General features: G+C 38.9%; 1 protein-coding gene across 1 annotated transcript in view; it reads left to right on the plus strand.

Annotated features, from left to right (window-relative positions):
- Window positions 1-20,462, plus strand: part of ANKRD50 (ankyrin repeat domain containing 50) — a 44,991-nt gene that overhangs the window by 11,428 nt on the left and 13,101 nt on the right. The window contains exon 3 of the mRNA XM_056325338.1: window positions 15,833-16,062. Coding sequence (XP_056181313.1) covers window positions 15,833-16,062 — 230 coding nt within the window. The remainder of the gene's footprint in view (window positions 1-15,832; window positions 16,063-20,462) is intronic.

Here is a 20,462-nt window from a genome sequence, read left to right on the forward strand (position 1 = left end):
CTGCATACAGACTGAACATAATACCATTTAAGGTTTTAACCTTTTCAGTTTAAATTACCATAAGAAAGTTTCCCTAAGGCATTTTAATAATGACAACTTACATAGACCTTTTTGTCTTCTACTTCTATAGGCATTAACATTTTGCCTTTAATCTATGTGGCTCAGTCTTAAATCTTACATGTTTTCCTATAAGCTGTTTAGTTAGGTGGACCTTCATAGCAATTCTCACTTGTTAATTATTTCCCTTCCCTCCAGTTTTCTATGCACATGTTCATAGCGAGTGGAAGGGTTTAAGTTTCTCTTCTTTCTTTCCTTTTTAATGAAAAAAATGAAAAGGATTTGGTGGATTGTGAAGTAGAAAGGACTTAGTGTGTCTAATATACTGGGAAAACATAGTACTGAGATACTGCCTTCTGAAAGTGTTAGTGAAGCAATACATTGAAGAGGTTTCAGTTTCTTCCATGTGCTGATGTATACAATACACTGGGAATGGTGAGAAATCTTCTATCTTTGTCTAGAAGCAAGAATGTTTTGAGTAGTTAATGCAGAGACACTTCATGTTTGAAGAATTACTGCTCAAGAAGTAATTAGGAAAAAAAGGCAAGTGTGATTGAAAAAAGTGTTAGAAGGTAATTATGTTGAAATAGGCATTGAGTTTTATATAGGTGTTCAAAGGTATTAAAGAGGAGGTGCCACAGAGAATGTGAGTGGGTAGGTTCCTGGTACACTTGATGACATCAGAATGTGATGGGGTGGCATGAAAGAAGAACTGAAAATGAGATCAAGAAAAGAAGGCAAATGGGGAAAATTACTTTCTCTCATGTCAATAAATACAATCACATAAATGATGGAGAGGGGCAAAACAATTGCGATTGAAGTCCTCTGTGTAGCGTGTTTGCAGATACCTTCTCACAAAACAAAGACTAAAAAGTCTTTGTGTTGATGGTAGGCAATAAAAGTTCTTGGCTCAGTTTTGGATGCTGTCGTTTAAATTGACAGGACTGGGAGTAAAGGGTCATATGTGAGTGGACTTTCGATCCGCGGCCCATGAACAGTGCCTTTTCCTTGTGTTTTTTTCCTTTGTCACGTACTAATAAGAGTTGGTAATACTGCTGTTTGTGTGAAGAAGGGGAGATGAGCATCTGGGTGCACAGATGCAGGCTTGTATGCTAAAGATCCGGGATATCTTTGCAGTCAAAAGAGATTAAGAGGAAGGGGGCGTGGCAGCATCTTATTTAAGGTTACTTGACGAATTGGGGAGCTGTCCTAGAAGAAAGAGAAAACTGTTAGGGAGCTCCAGGTTGGTTAGGGAAAATACCAGCAGCATAGAGACTGCATTAATGGGCAGGTATGAATGAACCATGTGAGGAAGAACTGTTAAGAATGGGATTACAGCATGATTTCCATCTTAAAGCAGTTAATTAACAAATCTTGGCTTAACTACGTTAGCTGTCCTGCAGTGATGGTGAGCATGATACAATCACTAAGCTGTCTATCCTTCTGCACTTTGATGAAGTAGAGTTCAACAGGATGTTGGAAAAAAAACCTCTGTAGGTAAAGTGCAGCTGATACACGATAAAAGAAATTGTCCTATATGGTTTTTAATTACCCTAAATTAGCAAGAGAGTATCCGTTCTGCCTTCACTAAAGATGGAGACTGAAGTAGTCAACAACACAAATAAGAAAGAGGAATGTTAGGAACTCTACTTTTCCTTGCTGTTGCACTGGTATGTATGATGGCAGTGGTACCAACATGCATTAGTTTTGACTAGTCTAGAAATACTTTGGTAAACTTCCCAAACTTTTACTGCATTCCATTGACAAGTCTATTTATCGGTTTGGTTTCAGTTGCTTTACTGTGTATTGGAGAGTGTTGCCTCTTTCTTTGCTTCAGCTGTGTTCCACTTACTTCCTCTTAAAAGTTGAAGACAAAAATATTTTTTCACCAGATTTGTAACAGGTACTGCACATTCACATTAGATTTGATTTTTATGATTTCAGATGTACTTTTTTCCTTAGTACCTGCTTCTATTTTAAATTATTACAATGTTGCCATCCACAGTAAACATTTTGTGTATAATTTGTTGTGGGGCAGGGGGAGAGGAGGAGCATGTAGCTTCTGTCACTTGTATTGTAGTTAAAGCTAAAAATAGATTTTACTAAATATAAAGCTATACAGTCAGTTCCAAAGCTAAATGTATCACAGCTGTAAGATAATGGAATCAGCTTCACATGGTGCTAACCTAACAATGTTTTTTGAAGTCAATTACAAAGAAGGTACAAAAAGGATCTATAGGAGATTTACATTAAAACTGAGGAAACCATATCTGCTTGGGGATGGGGGAGGAAAAAAGAAGGACAAACAGACCATAAGGTAACTAATACAGACTCAGAGTGATGCATTAGGAACATGTTCCCCAAAGTAGAATGCACAGCAATGGGAGAATAATTTTGAATGGGACACGTGAAAGTTGCTTTATCTGTTCTTTCTTCAACTAAGTGCAATTAAAGGTTAGGGTAGTCCCTTTTACTTGAGAAAATAACATGGAAAAAGATACGTGATAATGCAAACACAGAAGGAAAGCTATCTGAAGTACTTGACTACTAAGGTAAAATCTTAACAGCTTTTCATTTGGTATCTGTGCAGAGGATTTTCTGAAAATGAGGTTGGACAGTACAATCCTGCAGTCACTTCAACAGTTGCATGTGGGGTGCTTTGTGATGGTGTGCGATACAAGACGAAGGCAGGTATAGAGCAACTTGATTAGGGAATGATCAAGATTTCCACATGTCTGTTGTTGCAATTCAAGAACCCCTGTTCTGAAAAAACATCTTACTGCTGAAATAGCTGCTGCAACACCTCTTCTTTGTGCTTCCCAATCAGTGATACATATTTTTCTTTTGGAATCAAATGCATAGGAAAAATCTAATTAATTTGGCAATTGTCAGACTGAACTATGGTAATAATAGTGACTGGTTTTGTATTGTGTGCATTATGCTATTGTGTTCTGCTACATGGTCATGGAATAATAAAACATAGGGTTGGCTGGGCAGTAAACTAGAATATAGCCTGACAAAAGCCACACAATTGAATGTATTCAGTATGGATTTCTACTTCTCTTATCTGGGTTTTTTTTTTTGTTTCTTTTTTTGTGGCTAGCATTTCTCTCATGTCAAAAAATACAATCGTGTACAAGGAAAGCAATATCTATTTCTTTAGTTGTGTTTATGCTCTGCAGAAATCGAGACAGAAGAAATGGATTTTGCTATCTCCAAAATGTAGAATACCACCAACAAATTCAAATGCCTGTAAAGCTACAAAAATTTCGTTTGTCGTATCCTAATGTATTCAGATAAACAAATATATCTAATACAAGCAGTGTTAACAAATACTAATTTTTATATGGCTAAGGAACCAGGTAGTTAATATGAAAAGCTGAAAAGACTGTATATTTCACGGTGCTGTACCTTTTGGTTACATAAATGATTTTAAACTAACTTCATAATTTCAATACATTCTGTTGCATATATAAGCTTGTTAAGTTTTCTTATTGTGGTACCCCACTTCTACATGTTGTGTTTTAACCACAGAATTATGAATATTTACAAAGTAAGTTACTGTCTTAACTTTACAGGTATGGAAAGTAGGTAATTCTTTCACTTAATAGTAGTTTTCAGTGAATCTGACTTGATGGTTTTATCTCAGGCATTTAACGTAAAGCGTACTTGATTTGACACCCCTTACCTTTTTTCTTTTTTTTTTTTTTTTAAAGAAAGAGATTGAATTGTGGAAACAAACAATGAGAATTTAGTTGATGCTTAATACGAAGAAAAGCAGTGATTTCTGACCCTAATAAAAGAGAGCTTCTAAACAACACCTGGTGGATTACAAATCCCAGGGGTAAATATAGATAACAGCAACTTAGACAACAGCTCAAAAACTGGGGGTGGAGGAGGAGAGGAAATAAGGTTATTCATATAGGGTCACAGGACAGACAAAGAGGAAGATAAGTAAGGTAGTAATCAATGCCTTAGGTGTCTTTATGCTAACAGAAAAACAGATATGGGGTAAACAAGCAGAACTGGAAATATTAGTACACAGTCCAGATTGGTTTAAATGCTCTTAAAAGATTTGTCAGGATAAGATATATAACTGGTATGTATAAAAAAAAAAAAACAACAATAAATAACTGGTTTAGGAGTTGCCTTGTATATCGTATGCTTTCTTGTAGTTCTAGAATAAACTAGTTAAAGCCACTGAAAAATCTGTGAAGATACACACTACACATGGTAATAGTTTTACATATGTGATATCTACCTAAAGGTTTGTTGGTAAAAGTGTTTCCTTTTATGGACTGTAAATAAAACTACTTACCAACTACCCACGAGAACATCTTGTGTATCTAAAAACTTGCCTGCTTTGTCCAAGTGGAGTAGTTCTCTATAACTAAGAGAGAATCCCACACCAGCAAGATCAAGTAAGCAAAGGGTTTTTTTAAGATACCAAAATGGACTTATCCAAGGTGCAGAATTTGGGTGATAATGTCTACATGGTTGAAAATTTTGAATAAGAAAACGTAAGAGATGAACATTGGCTTGGAAAGGACGATATAAGCAGGAGACTCATATTTCTAATGTCAGAGAGGAGAAAATAGCTAGCGTGAAGACATAAATCTGCTTCAATCAGATTGGAAAGAACCAGCTGAGAAAATGAAAGACAACTCCTGGAGGTAGTGACTATGAAATTATCTTAAATATGTGATGTTTAGAAGAGGAGGAGAAAGAAGGATGAACTAAAAGCAGTGGACTTGGAGATACTGGTGACCTCAGATAATTTGTGGGAAAGCTCTCATGAAGACAAGTATAATGATAGAAAGGAATTAGCTGTAAAGAACACTGAGGTCTCCAAGCAGTACATTAAATGTCCAATTTGGTGAAACTGAGCTCCTCATCATTCATGTGTTAACCACTAGGAGGAAGACGGCAGAAAAAACGTTGATCCACTACTGAATATGAAAGTGAAAGAGTAGTGTGAAAATGAGGGTAAACTGGAAGTTCAAGGTGCATTGTTCATATTCCTGTGATTTGTGTTTTATTTGGTAATACATAATTCCATACATACATTAGCAAAAGGAAGACCACGTCCACCAGGTGTTGGTCTGCTATACATTGGGGAGGACAACCTGATAGCACTGGGAAAGCTAAAATATTCAATGCTTGTGTGTATGACCCTTTCTTGAAACCAGTCTTTTTGCAGTCAGCTAACGTAATTAAAAACTGGCAACAAAGAAGTAAGATTACAGAGAAACATAGTCTGGACAAAACCCCCACCACAGAATAGGTGAGATGTTTTCAAACTGTTCAGCGGATGAAAAGGACAGGTTATCTTTATCAGGATGGCTGAACATTCAGAATTGAAAGAAAAAAGATGTATGTTTAGTGCCTTGCTTTAAAAAGGGACAAAGTAGTGTGGGGAATTAGAAGTGTGTCAATTGAAATAATGCTGGAACAAGTAATCAAATTATTTGCAAGCAGCTGGAAGATAAGAGTTGAAAAACAGCTACTGTGGTATGATATGGTTTGGTTTTGACTAACCTCTTTTTGTAGGAGACGGTAATACTGCTTGTGGGTAAGGGATAACCATAAATGTCGTTTTGACTCAGGAAGGCTTTGATGCTTACTCGAGACTTGTGCAAACAGGCTGTGTGCAAGATAGAACTATATTTGGCTATGTGTAAAAAGAGCTGAGTAACTGTACTTAGAGAGTAATTACCAGTAGTTAATTTTCAAACTGACACAGCACATCATGTAATGTTTCATAGAGGTCTGTCCTACATCCGTCTCTTCTGGGTGTTACTTAATGGTCTGGCTGGCTGAGTAGAGGGAAATGATTATAAATTTTGGATGCAGCTGGCTTCCTTGTAATGACCCTAGTGTTATCCCTGGGACACAAGTAATAGGGCAGAAAGTACAAGGTTTAAATTGCAGGAAAACAGGTTAAGGTTAGATACGTGGAGGGGAAGGGGGAAACTTCCCAATTACGAGAATATTGAAGCACTGGAATAGATTGCCTGGAGAGACAGAGTATTGATCAGTGGAAGTCTTTAGGAATGCCTAGAATAGTATCTCTCAGGGGCGACAGATGTAGAGCTGATTTGGCTGTAGGAAGGGGACTGGATGACCTTTCCACCACTAAAGAACATAACTGGGAGAGTTCATGTAGAATAAATTACAATTTTATATTATGTGTTCAGGGAAACGTTTGCATTCTCTCTCCTTTGTTGGTCTTCTCTCTGCCTTTGGTGTGGACACAGATTTTTTGTATGTCAGACTGAGTACAGAACATATTGTATATGTTAGCACATATGGCAAATATATTTCATTTAAAAATAGAGAGTGTTAACCTGCTCGTGGTAGCAGGTGTGTGAATGGTTTTCAGCTACAGTTGTCTGTCCTTTATAATAGCTGAGTTGTTTGCGAACTGTTCTAGGCAGTCCAGCTATTATGCCAAAATATTTGACCTTAAGGTTTCTCTTTTTCTAAGATTTCAAGTAAATCCACCAGTAGATCGGCTGGTAATGCTTTACAGACAAAAATCACCACAATATATTTGTATGAGACAGCAGGAGTTCTCTAATCAATACGCTGTGGCTGGCATGCTCTGTTTACCTGTGAGGGATGGCGCTGGTTCTGCGATAAGCTTTGCTTTGTCTGGCCCGATGGCCTACAGCTAGCTTTGCGCTCTTTGTGGGACTGCAAGTCTGCTTTACGATTACAGATAAAATTCAGGTTGCTACAAGACATTGCAAAATCAGGTACTGAATTGCACAAGACTTGCCTGCTGCTTCTAATTCACTGCTTCAGAAAAGACCAGACCCTAGCTTTATGTCCGTGTACTGTACCTAGAGCTTTCCCAATAGGTGATTCTCAGGTGTTAGGGGTTTTTTTTCTCTTTTCTGCATTCTGCCTCTTCCTTTAACTAACTAGAGCCAGTTTGTCTTTCTGTGCAGCCTGTAAATAAATAATTTACTAGAAACCATAATTATATTATACTGTAGTCCATGAGTGTCTGTAATTCCAGTATTGCACTTTGTCAGAAAATCATAATCAGTTACAGTATACTTTATCATGTTGAAAAATTACAGAATGAGTACCTCAGCAACCTGATAAAATCTGTTGGTATGTACACAGGTGTGCACATGTCAAACTGGGTCGTTTCACTTTTAACATTCTTAGCCATATGTTTTATTTTGCAGCTTTTTAAGTGTGGAAGTGGCCTATGCTTCACAGCCCTTGTATTTCTCAAACATTTCCACTGTTAGTTAAGGGTCCTGTGCGTGTATATATATATTTTTTAAAGGGTGTTTTTACCAGTATGAGCAGCTGGGCGATTAGTAAGCAGCAAAGACCTGTATTGCACAGGCATACATTGCGGGAATTGGGGTGCTATTATACAGAAAGAAGCTGTTGGGCTTGACCATTAGAATTTTCCTTTTAATCATTAGCCAGAATGCATTACGAGGGAGGTAAACAAACTGTTTACTGTCAGTCATCCACAGGACATAAATGCCTTGTCATAGGACAAAGTAAAACTGACTAATGTACAAACAGTACTGCAAGTAACTTGTAAAGATGCTCTAGTTTTGCTTTCGGTGTGAACACAGCTGCTGAAAGTCTTCTTGGAAAGAGGGTAATATTTCTTCAGCTGAGCAGCAGGAACTGTCAGTTTTATTAGAAGTGAAATTTACCTTTTTTTCTTCTATTGTCACCTGTACCCCATATGCAGTTTGGAAAACAAAAGAAAAAAAAAATCTGCTGTTGGTATATGTCTGCCTTTGCTGAAGCTTCTAACAGTCTTTAACCGCTTTTTCTGTACCGGCTTCGTTCTTTTAAATGCAAATTGGAAACTGGGGGGGGGGGATGGACACAGATTTAAGGGATTATATTCTGCTAACCACCCCCAGGTTTATTGTAATACACAAATGAACATGTGTCTGTAAACTCACAAGGCAGTGGGGAGCAGGGTGGGGTATTTGCTGTCACTTGTGAGAATGCTTTAAGTACAGAGGATTAAAAAAAAAAATCCAGTTTTGCATTTTTTTTCTATTCTTATACATTTATTTGTATTCCATGAGCAGCGGAAGTAGTGAAAACCCTATTGTGTATAGATTTGTGCCCTTAGGCACCTGCATCCTTAGGTATCTTGCGATGAGCTGGGTTCCCCTCCGTAATGTCTGTGTAACACAATTTCTTCCCCTTTTCCTGATATGCAGCACCTCCAGCTCTTAACTACCCTAGAGAGACTTCTTCCCTGCGTGTCCCCCAGCAGTGGACTGGGGAAGGTGGAGCTTCTGCTACACCTGATGTAGAGCTGGCAGAGGCAGCGTCAGCCTTCCACTTACTCATTAGGATTTTTGCTTAGGTCTCTGTGTGTGATTTTTAGGCAAAAATCCCACTACTACTTATGTTGCTGGCAAAAATTACTACAACATTATGTAAATATAGCTGGCTTATTTACAGTTTCACTATGTACTTCATTTTCTGTATTTTCTGATACAACATAAATGGAAATGAGTGTCTTAAAAATTAGATGGTGAATTGCTGCAATACATCACGCTGTAAACCACCCATAAGAAAGAAGATGCTTGTCAGCTTTTCTGAAGATTGAGACTAGTGTTTGAAGAATTGTCTGTTTTATTATGTACTAGGTATTGTTAAACCCTTTATAGATAAATATATATATATACACAAAGATATCCATCCAATATATATGTAGGCATGTTCCACCTTTACTTTGATCTTCAATAATTCTTTAGATCAAATACGCAAACAAGCAATTCCCTTGTAAACTCTGAGGCATTCAGGTCTCATACAGAGGACAGCACTGTGTTGTCACTCATATGAAAGGTGAATGTTTTATGAATTTCTGTTGGCAAATTGTTGCCAGTAGAATAATGAATTCAGGGAAAAATCAGTGTGACCTTGATTGCTGATAGCAGTTGGTCAGCTCCACCATGTTGCCGGTTATCACCAAACCTATTCATCCAAGGTATTATGAATACATTTTTTCAGCATATATTTACAGTCCTCAAGGAATTGCTTAAATGCCAAGAAATTACAATCCTCACAGAGTTTGCAGCTATTTTCTGTTACTCTGTGTGATCGTCTACTATTTTTTGTGACAGAATCGTGGCCTTAATATTAACTTAATTGTAAATATCGCATATGAACTGTCTCACTGGCAAGGAATATAACTCTCTTAAAGACTCTGCGTTTCAGAATGGAAAGATGGATTTTTTGGTTTTGGTGGTTTTTTTAAGATGTTCTGTGGGGTTCTCAGCAGGGAGGTGATGGTGAACTCAAGCAGAATGCTAGCTTCCTAACATTTCAGAACTCCCAAAACCAGAGGGTGACAGGTGAGCTGAAGTAGAGCATAAGGGTAACCTTACCTGACAGCAATAAGCATCACTCAGAGCATTTAGCATCATTTTTAAAAATCAGTTTGGGATGTTTGCCTTACTTTTGTTGTACTAGGGTCCTGCAGTGGTGTGTGTTAACTTGCAGCACTGCCAATGACAGATTGTTCTTTCCAGCCTGACAAAATGCAACTTAGGCAGCAGATCCAGCCATGTTCAGCGTGATGATGTTGCACATGGTCCAAAGCAGGACAAGCACACAGCATAGTACTATTAAGAAAAACTTAAGCAGAGCGGGAGAGGACAACATATGCAAAGTCTGAGCGTAAGCTAGCTGCTAGTTGAAAAGTAATTGCTGCTTGCGTGCTTGGGGTAATACGGCTCCTGTCTTGCTAGCCAGCCCAAAACAACTTGTGTGGGCAAAAGTGTATCCCTGACCTATCTGACAGCATTGGCCCGGTGTGGAAAATAATGTAGTCCCCTGGGCTGGGGGTCTGCTGGGGGAACGTGCTCCATCAGCTGTAGGTCTGCTGGGCTGCGGGCAGGACCTGCTTCCATGGGCAGTTTGGAGCACTGCACCTCTCCGATTGCATTTACACCAATTCAGAGGCTCACTGCAGGCTTGGCCAAAGAAGCAGCAAAGCTTGGAAGGGGACAGTAGGCTTCTCTCTGTAACACTGGTGAAAATGTTACGGTTTTGATCTGTGGATGCAAAATTGATTTCACATTCCACCTTTGCAAGAGTGCAGGTTATATGCCCACATTCAGAATTAATCCTGAAGCTGACTCCCTAGCTCGAGTTTAGAGAGATTGCCTCCAAACAATCTTATTCAGAGGAAACATCTAATAGATTAAAATGAGGAGGAAAAGTTAACCTCTCAATAATTCAGGAAGGAAGGAAGGGGTGGGGGGAAGAGGTTAATTTAATATGCAGGGATTAGGAATATGTAAAATAGCTGGTGAATTTGCTCAAGGAATCTGGTGTAGAAGCATTTGCAAAAAAGCAAGAGGAGAAAACAAAGCTATGTGTGGGATAATGATACTGTCTGCTTTTTTACAAACTTTCTTTGAAAAGAGCAGAGTTTGTAAATTCCCGATGCAGATCTCTGGCATGGTTCTTGGCATCAGCGACTGTATCTGAAATACAAGTGCTAAACTATAACCAATTGGCAAGAAGGTGACTCAAAAGAGAGTTTGTTAAAGAATTGTCATACTGATGTAAAAAAAAAAAAAGGTAAGAGCCGTAGTAGTAGTTAAGCAGATTTCCAAATCGGTCATTTCTACCATGAAATGTGAAGTATTTCATGTCTTGCTAAAGGTAGCAGCACTTGGAGTCTGACAAATGGAGGGGGAATTTTTTCTTCTTTTCTTTTTTTCTTCTGTTGTTTTTTTTTTTTTTTTTCCTCCTTGCTTCTTCTGGATTATTTAGTAGATGAGTTTCATACATCTTTTCCATGTGTTTGTCAGCAGTGAATGCCAGCAGCTGCATAGGGAAGAGGGACCCGTTTTAGGGATAAGCTACGTTCATGCTGTAACAGGCTTTGTAGAATTTAAGTGGGGACACAACTGAATTTCCTATGCACCAAAGATAATCAAATAGGAGGAATGCATTCATAAGTAGCCAGGATTTATAACTTCTTTTGCTCCTAGAACTATTCATTAATTGTTGTTTGGCATTTTTGTTTGCTTTTTTTCTTTTAGCAAGTATGTGCATTCCACTGTGACTGTCTTTTCAGCCTTTGTGGACAATGCTGCTATCTTTCTGCTTTGTTCTGTTGTGCCTTGGTATTTTTGTGGATTCAGTCTAAAAATGTCAAGGATAATCATAAGCAGAACTTCAGCATAGCCTATATATATTCCTTCCATATGTGGAAAATCATGTTTGCATGGGTACAGTCAACTCGGTAGCAATCCTGAAGAATTCTGTGGGATGGTTCGTTGTTCTGAGGACTCCTTATTTGCTAGAGAACATGTAAAACATCTTAGCTCTGCATAAAGAAGTAGTTACATTACATTGCCATTAAAATTAATTTCGTCATTTAAAATGCCTAATTGTGCTGGTTTCTCTAGAGACTTTGTGTTTTTACTAATTAATTTTGTTGTTTTAAATGACAAAATTTTAATTTCAGAAACTTTCTGTAATGATAACCACTTTTATACCTCTATTGAATATAGAAGTTATAAAGATAAAGCTGTTACCCTTTCAGAAGGTAAAGAAAATCAACTTCTAATCTTTTGAGAGGCACTCTGCAAATTAGGCAATCTGTTACAACAGCCTGTGGATGAATCACCGTTTACGGAAGCACTTTAAGACATTGATAATTCTGTGTTGATTTATGCAATTCTATGCAAGCAAGAAACTGTAGCATGTAGAGTTATGAAGTCACATTATGGAGGTAAACATAGAATCATTTAGGTTGGAAAAGGCCTTTAAGTTTGATTACAACTGTTAACCCAGCACTGCCAAGTTAGCCACTAAACCATGTCCCTAAGTGCCACATGTACACGTCTTTAAATACTTCCAAGGATGGTGGTTCCACCACCTTCCTGGGAAGCCTGTTCCAAGAATTTTTTCCTAATGTCCAACCTAAACCTCCCCTCTTGTCCTGTCACTTGTTATCTGGGGGAAGAGACCGACCCCCCCCTGCCCACAGCCCCTGTCAGGCAGCTGCAGGGAGCGATCAGGCCCCCCCCGAGCCCCCTCCTCTCCAGGCTGAGCCCCCCCAGGTCCCTCAGCCGCCCCTCACCAGCCCCGTGCCCCAGCCCCTGCCCCAGCCCCTGCCCGGCTCTGGCCACGCTCCAGCCCCTCCATGTCCCTCCTGCAGTGAGGGGCCCAAACCCCAACACAGGGTTCCAGGGGCGGCCTCGCCGGCGCCGGGCACAGGGGGACGGGCGCTGCCCTGCTCCTGCTGGCCATGCCATTTCAGATGCAAGCCGGGATGCTGCCGGCCGCCTTGGCCACCTGGGCACACCGCTGGCTCATGTCCAGCCGGCTGTTGACCGGCACCCCCAGGTCCTTTCCCACCCGGCAGCTTTCCAGCCGCTCTGCCCCAAGCCCGTAGTGTTGTGCGGGGGTGTTGTGACCCAAGGGCAGGACCCAGCACTTCTCCTTGCTGGAGCTCATGCAGTCGGCCTTGGCCCATGGGTCCAGCCTGTCCGGACCCCTCTGCAGAGCCTTCCTGCCCTCCAGCAGATCCCCAGCTTGGTGGTGTCTGCAAGCTGACTGAGAGTACACTCAATCCCTTCATCCAGATTGTCGATAATGATGTTAAACAGGACTGGCACCAGTGCTGAGCCCTGGGGAACACCCCTTGTGACCAGCTGCCAACTGGATGTAACTCTGTTTACCACCAGTCCTTGAGCTTGGCCATCCAGCCAGTTTTTTATGCAGCAAAGAGGCGTAGACCCATCCAAGTCATGAGCAGCTGGTTTCTCCAGGAGAATGCTGTGGGAAACTGTGTCAAAGGCTTTGCTAAAGTCTGTTTCCCTCATCCACTAGATGGGTCATCTTGTTGTAAAAAGCCATCAGGTTAGTCAAGCAGGACCTGCCTTTCACGAACCCATGCTGGCTGGGCCCGGTCCCCCAGTTGTCACATAACATGACTTCTGGCAAATTAACACAGCACTTACTGCCTCTACAAAGTTTCACTATTATGTTTCTTGGCATCTACTCTGAACTCAAGAGATATAAAATTTCTAGGAAGAACAGAAGTTATCGGACAGTTTCTACGGGCACTTTAAGAGAAAGTCTTAACAAAGTCTTGTCAATGTCACCCTTGTAATAATACTGCTGTAAGTTGGGAGAAATCATTGTGCCTCCTTTCTTATATCCATATGTATACATGCCTGTGTTTTTCCTAGTGGAATTTAAGCTATGTTAAGGTTCAGAAATCCAAGTATTATGAAGTGGAAGGAAGCAAAGCACAGGGAGACGAAGGGTCTGCAGGACAGCTTTCTATGAAGAACTGTCAGTATGCTAGGACTTCTGCCTGGAAAGAAGTGGCTCAGAGAGGCTGTGGTACAAGTCAGATTACAAATGGCATGGAGAGGGTGAATATGACATAATCGCTCACCATCCCTTCCAGTCCAGAAGCTGAAAGGTATCATGTTAAACAGGGAGGTTTTGGATTTTAAACCACAAAAGGAAGATCTTTGTTCATGCAGTGTGTAGCTAAGCTGCGGAAGGCCTTGCCGTGGGATGTTGTATGTGCCGAAGGCTTAGATCGGTTCATAGATTTAGGCAAACCTGGTCGGTTAAGGGACATTAAATGCGAAGGCTGAATCCCTGGTTCAGAAAGTCCCTGGAAGCACTGCTGGCTGCAGTCCCTGAGGGTTCTGGGAAGATGTGGCTTACTGCTTGCCTGCTGCTTACATTATTCCTTAGATGTCTGTTTTCAACCCTGTTTGGAGGCAGGGTGAACCTTTTGATTTAACCTACTACAGCCAGCTGCTACTTACTGCAGGAATTAAGCAGAATCATTTGAGACCCTTTTCCGAGACCTGTCAGTTAGCTTTTCTTGGTGGCATTCCCAACAGGTAAATCCTGACACAAGAACATTGTTGGATGCTCCTAAGGTATTTTGGTAGGCACTTCATTAGGGTCACACAGATTTTAAGTGAGATTTTAATTTGAGATACCATTACCATTTCTTCATATTCCTAGTAACATTCATACTCAAAAAGTGATTTCTTATAGAGGGCTATGTGAAAAAAAAATTGGTTTTGATAGAAAAAATAATGTTGCAGGGAAAATGCCTTGACATAAATAGCTGAGGGGGCAAGGCAGCATTCTGGTGGGGGAAGGGGTGGAAAATGTGGTCATTTCCAACTGCCTCCTTTCATTGTGGGATTGGCATCACTTAGGAAAGTAATTTTAACCTTATGGCTACTTTAATTTCCTGTTCTGTAAATGGGTAGCTGCTTAACTTCCCAGCTTAGTGAACAGTGATTTTAGTTGTACTTCAGGCACCTTCTGGAAGAGTAGCTAGCTATGGAAGTACCGAAGAATTCTCGGTAGTCTTGTGCATAAAAGGGGGTGCTTTCAGAACACAAGTATTTTGTACTTCCTTTTTATACCTTTATACCTTTGGGAAAATTTTTCCAAGTGTAAGAGATCACCTAGTCTGCTCTGCTAGATTCTGCTGTTACTGTTGGGCATGCACCATTCTGTTTCCATTTCTTCTCAGTCAGAAAACCAGAAAATAACAAACCTTCCACTAACAGGGCTTACGAATTATGTCTGAAGTGGGTTGTGTTCTTCCAGGCAACATCTGCCTATATTCCTCTTTGAATGCTTGGTAGGTCAGAATGTGTTGATCAAAGTCTTCTGAAGAAAAATTGGTTCGGTAAAACAGATGAAGAAAGATTATTACTGGCTTGAGTAAAACAAAAAATACTTCTGATGTGCATGCTTCCTGGACATGTGTAAATAATAAATCTACAAAAGAGAGTAAACTGTTAGGTACAATTTTTTTTCCACCTTGTTTCATTTTCTGAATCTTTCTACTATGAAGTCAAAGTTTTACTTGCCAATGTGTTTAAAGATAATTTACTCAGTGAAACTTAGGAGCCTAAAGCATTATGAAGTTTCACAAAAAATAGTAGTCTAGTGTGGAAATACTGGATAGATGCGTGACAGTTACGTAGTAGCTATTTAAAAATACTTTTAAGTGCTGAGTTAGATATATTTTAAAGGAGTACCATTAAGGGTGGCAACAATACGTGCAAATTTTAGTGTTTTGGTTGCACAATCAGATGCATTGGTATAGATGCTATGCATCCTCAGCATGCTATAATCCTCTTCCAGTAATATGAACTTGGTAACTTCAATATAAATAAAAACTAATACATCAAAGTCACTACCAAATGCTTCAGTTTGCTACTAAATTAATTTGCATTTCATTTGTGAAGGTATGGCAGAAATTCTGTTCTTTGTAAAATGTTAGGTGTTCAGACTTGAACTCTAAGCTTTGATATTTTGTGTGTCTTTTAGACTTCTGTTTCATGACCAGCTATTGTTTACTATTGGTTTCTGATAAGCAATAGCAGCTTTGGCAGAGGCAACAGTAATGAAGTTCTTAAACTTTAGGCCAGGTAGCTTCTTTCGTAGTGAAGTAACATTTTTCTAAATCTTCTAAGGAGTCTTGAACAACATTACATTGTTTTAAAGAATTGTTATAAATTACAAGTTCATTAAAAAGTAATACTGCCTAAGCAGGAATTACGTCACTGACTGTTCAAACTGTTAGTTCAGTCTACCTCAGTATTTTCTGTGTTATTGAAAAAACTTCTTTAGACTGTTTAAAAAATAGCTTTGCATCTTAACTTGATCATAGCTTCAACTTGAATGACTACATAGTACTCAATATATTGTTAAGTGCATTTAAAAGACTGATTGTGTTTCATGTTCCTTACAGGTGCATTCTGCTCCCTCTCTTGGGAATGAAGCCCCCTCAGCAGAGCCTCTTCCTGCTCATAGATTCAGTCGATGAGGGCTGTAATGTTTCCGAAGGTGAACAAACTTCTACGAGTTTATCTGGAACAATAGCGGAGCTTTTAGCTGGCCACTTTGAGTTCTTCCCTCCCTGGCTGCTCCTTCTGTGTTCTGCCCGCAAGCAGAGTAAAGCTGTTACAAAAATGTTTACAGGTGAGTACAGAGCATAGGAGGTGTTTGTCACCTGTGCCTGTAACTAAGTACGTAGTACTTACATGACCCTTGGTGATGCTTGAAAGCGCTGATGCATGCTTAGTTCTAAAAATGACAGTCACAAAAATGACAGTTCTAAATAACACACATTCCAGTTTACTGAAGATTGTAGAAAGCTTGAATCAGCCAAGTATTTTAGAGGTAAATTCTGTCTTTGCAATACATCTGCAAGGAATATGGCTGCTTTGAGTTTTCTCTTGCTTTGCTAGCTTTAAAAAGCTTTGAAACAGTGTAGGTGATGTCTAAGTATGTCAGCTGCATACACCCATTACTTACAACCTCAAAAGATATTTTTTTTTCATCTCCTATTAAAATCGTTCCCCTTATTTTCAGAAAGCAGGGAGTAATCTTGGAAGGTGCAACTTGAGAGGGGAGCAGTGTAGATGTAGATTCTTGGAGAATATTTTTGGCCAAGGTTGCACAGTAAAAAAATTCTTTACAGCTTCTTCATCTAAGCTTTACTGTGTCATGAGAGCATTTCTTCACTATAATGACATTGTTACTGGAAGTTCTCTGAAACTTAATAAAGGGTGATATCTAGACTGGATTCCAGACCTATGTATAAAGCCTGTGTGTATTAAGGGTACAATTAGGACAAAAATGTGATTATTAGAACATAGACCCATAGGCTTGCCTGCTTCCACGGTGGCTAAAGGTCAATGGGATAATTGCATTTTGGAATGAGGTACTGTATTAATCAGTGGCAGACGTGAAGATTGGTATTTGAAAGTATGTGAGAACTAAAGGAAACTTTGGGGTAGCTTCACAGGGATCCTTTGGACATTCATATGGGAATAGTTTTGTCAAGGCTTGGCTGATTAGATACGTTGTCATTGCCAAAAAAACAGACAAAACTTTTTTCAGAGCAGTTTTATTTCCTTTCCATTGAATCATATAATGTTTCAAACTAGTCCTAAAAAATTGCTGTTGTCTTCTAAGTATGTTTCCAGATGGAATTCCTGATGGGAAAAATCAGCAGAACTAATGGATATGCCTTTAAAGTAAATTTAATTTGAATAAGTTAACTTCTCATTTCCACGGAGAATGACTTGATGAATAGCATAAAGGAAGTTGGCTTCTGATATTATAATCCCACCTTCGCTGTGGAAGAGGAACAGCAAAGAAAGAATGAATCCTGAAATAATTGGGTGCAAACTGAGAAGAAATGTTAGGGTCTGTTTGGAGGAAGTGGCGTTTCCACTTTTTTCACAGAAAACTGTGACGTTACAGCCAATGCGGCGGTTGCCTGCTTTATACACGGTTGGCTGATTTTCCTGTTTAGAGCTAATATTCAAGTTCATTAACGGTATAGTGAGGATGTGAGGAGCATGGCTGAAGCTTCTATGAACTTCAGATACATTGCAACTTTGTGTTGTAAAACTTGAGATAATGTTGATTTCTTTTCTGGTTGTAACCTGAAAAGGCTAGACTGTCATTAACACTTCTAATGGGGCAAACTCTTTTCCTCCTTTGTGGTATTTGAATATTTACTCTTCGCCAAGCCAATTTATAAAGCCATTTCATTGGTGGGCAGGCAGAATTCAAGATCAACAATAAGTATTTTTTGGACTCGTGACTGAAGAAATAAAACGTGTATAATGTGCACTGCACTCTGGGACACTATCATACTGAATTTCTAATACTTCCGACCTCCCAGCAAATCAATGTTTCCAACCATAATGATAATATAATCACTGTACATTTTCTTCAAATGTGTTTCTTTAATTTGGAACCAAAAAAAAAATCAGTTACAGTGAAACTCAGTAAGATAGATTGGAATCCCTTTGGGATTATTTTGGGAAAATGTGTCCCATCTGTATTTTTTTTCTGTTAAAAATTTTAGAATACAATATAAAATGCATATGAACCAATATTGTTTACTATCAGTTTGTATCATTTTTCACTTAAAATTTTCATGCAGTGAAAACTTCTTCCAAGTATCTGCTGAAATGAGAGCTAAACCTATTTGTCAGAAAGTCTTATAATGACTGGGAGCAGGATTGCTGCAGTGGCCTGGTCCCGAGTGCTCTTTTTTGGGTGTCCAGTACAGATGACAGTTGTGCAAGCATATCTCCCTAGCCAAAAATAGTGAAGATGATGTGGAAGAAAGAGTGCAGTATTTCTCATCCACTGTCACCTTGCCACTGCCAGTGGTGAATATATCATCCCTACCACTGTAAGAATGAGAAAAGGAGGAGGGGTGTTTATTCTGATGCTCTTTGTTCCTTCACTTTTGTTGGTGACTTCTGAAAATTGAGTATTTGTGCCTGCATCTTGTGTAGCTTGTGTTCTGGGACCTTCTGTATTCCCAGATTCTGTAGTAGCACAATGTGCTTCAGATTTTTTTCCCGTTATTGAGATTCTCAGCTTTCATTAATTTAAAAAAAAAAAAAAAAAAGAAAAGAAAAGAAAAAAAAAAGGTTTTGCCTCTTGTGGCTGCAGAGACAACCTCAAAAATATGAACCAAATGTAAAATGATGCCTGCATGAGTCTGCGGTCACCCTCCACAGTGAGCAAAAGCCAGCCAATTGAGTAAAAAAGGAGGGGAACAGATAATGTGTGTCCTCCTGCCTTCTCTTGCGTGTGCGCTTTTACCAACTGCCACATCATGCCTGTTTGTTTTTATTGTGGACCTTTGCCCTAAATTTAATAATTCTCTGTGTTATGCCCATAATTATCCACATTATCTCCCATGCCATTGTTTGCTATCATTTGGCTACCAGTATGGACAGTCAAGCAGCTACATTAAACATAGTCATTCTAATCTTTGTATTAACATGTCAGAAAAATTTTCTTTCTGTACCTCAATAACTAAAGTCCTCTAATGTGAAAGTGGTGCAGAACATACAATTTTATTTTTTTTATGCATGAGCTAATCAGCTAATAAAAATGCTTCTTTGAAAATGAGGCTAAATCTTGAAAGCATAGCTGTTGTTCTTACAAAACTAAATTCCTTTTTTAAAGATCTATCATATTAGTTTAAAAAACTTTAGGCATTTTAAAATAAGGTATTTTATGTAGATATACCTTTGAGTGAAAAGCAGGTAATTTCTCATTAACAGCATAAAGTTAAATAGACAAAAGTGCATATGTACAAATGCTCTATTCATTGGTTCAAATAGACTTTTTTAAATAGGCATTTACTTAATTTCTTCTTCTTTGCTACACGTGTAAATCAAGTATCTGTGGCATCTGGCTTGATTATAGCCCTCAATTGAACACTGACATTCTTCATCCAAAGAATTCCATGTCAAGTGTGGGGCATGAGTGCACCAGTGTGGTAAAGCCCATGCAGATGTCACATCTCAGGGAGCCAGTTTCCATAAAGTTAATGTTAGATACGAGAAAGATACTGGAAAATACAGTAAGAAGAATCAAAAACGGGATGTGAAAGGGTTCAGTTTAGTCTCAGAGGGAGCTTCATTTCCATTCTTAAAATCCCTAGGCAAAAGCAAGCAATCTGTCATTCATTTTTCACTCTTCCTTTTCTCTATCATGCAATTCCAGACGGCTAGATATTATTAAGAGCTGATATTTATCCAAATTTATGCCGGATTAGAAATCTTGGGAGCATAGGTCTTTTCCATATTGCTGCTGTTTGCTGGTTCTGGTCTGAAAAGATGTGGAGCGTTAGGTTGTGGGTTTTTTTCTTGTAGCCTTTCTGAAAATTAAGAAGTGAAAATATGAAAACTTCAGAGAAATGTAGTAAAAATCACAACCCAGAAAACTCATCCTGCTTGGTAATTGAAGCTACTGAGGTAGTCATATTGCTGAATCCCGAAATTAAATCAGTTGCCTGAACCTTTTCTCATTAGCTGCCATTCCAGAAAATACACGGCATGAGCCCACACCCAAGAGAGATTGCTTTAAAAAAGAAATTCTAAGTTGTCCTCTGAGTTTTCATAGTAGGTTGGAATTTAGTTGGGTGATATCATTGTGCTTTAAAGTCTTTGTGGGGATTGAATTTTTACTGTAAAACGTAATTTTTATATATTTATGTACTTGTAAAATTTACTTCTATGATCTTAAAGCTTCGGAAAAGTTTATTTGTTGTTTTGGTTTGGGTTTTGGAAAAAAATATTTGGAAGGCTTGGGAAATAAACTGGGAGTTTTTAATTACTGTTTTCTTTCCTCTCATGACTGCTTTCTTCTGATTACCGCTTTGGAAACATGATCCCAGGGAAATTCATATTTCCTAGTAAAAGGTTGTATGGGAATTTTTAACTTAATCTGCTTTGTAATTAAAGAGGAAAGACTAAATTGTTTTAAATCGACTGTTACCTGTAAATCTTAACTAAATAAATGTCTGTGCAATGACACGGACAAGTGAGAGCAGCAGA

Source organism: Falco biarmicus, chromosome 1 (assembly GCF_023638135.1).
Source record: "Falco biarmicus isolate bFalBia1 chromosome 1, bFalBia1.pri, whole genome shotgun sequence".
In the NCBI taxonomy this organism is placed as follows: Eukaryota; Metazoa; Chordata; class Aves; order Falconiformes; family Falconidae; genus Falco; species Falco biarmicus.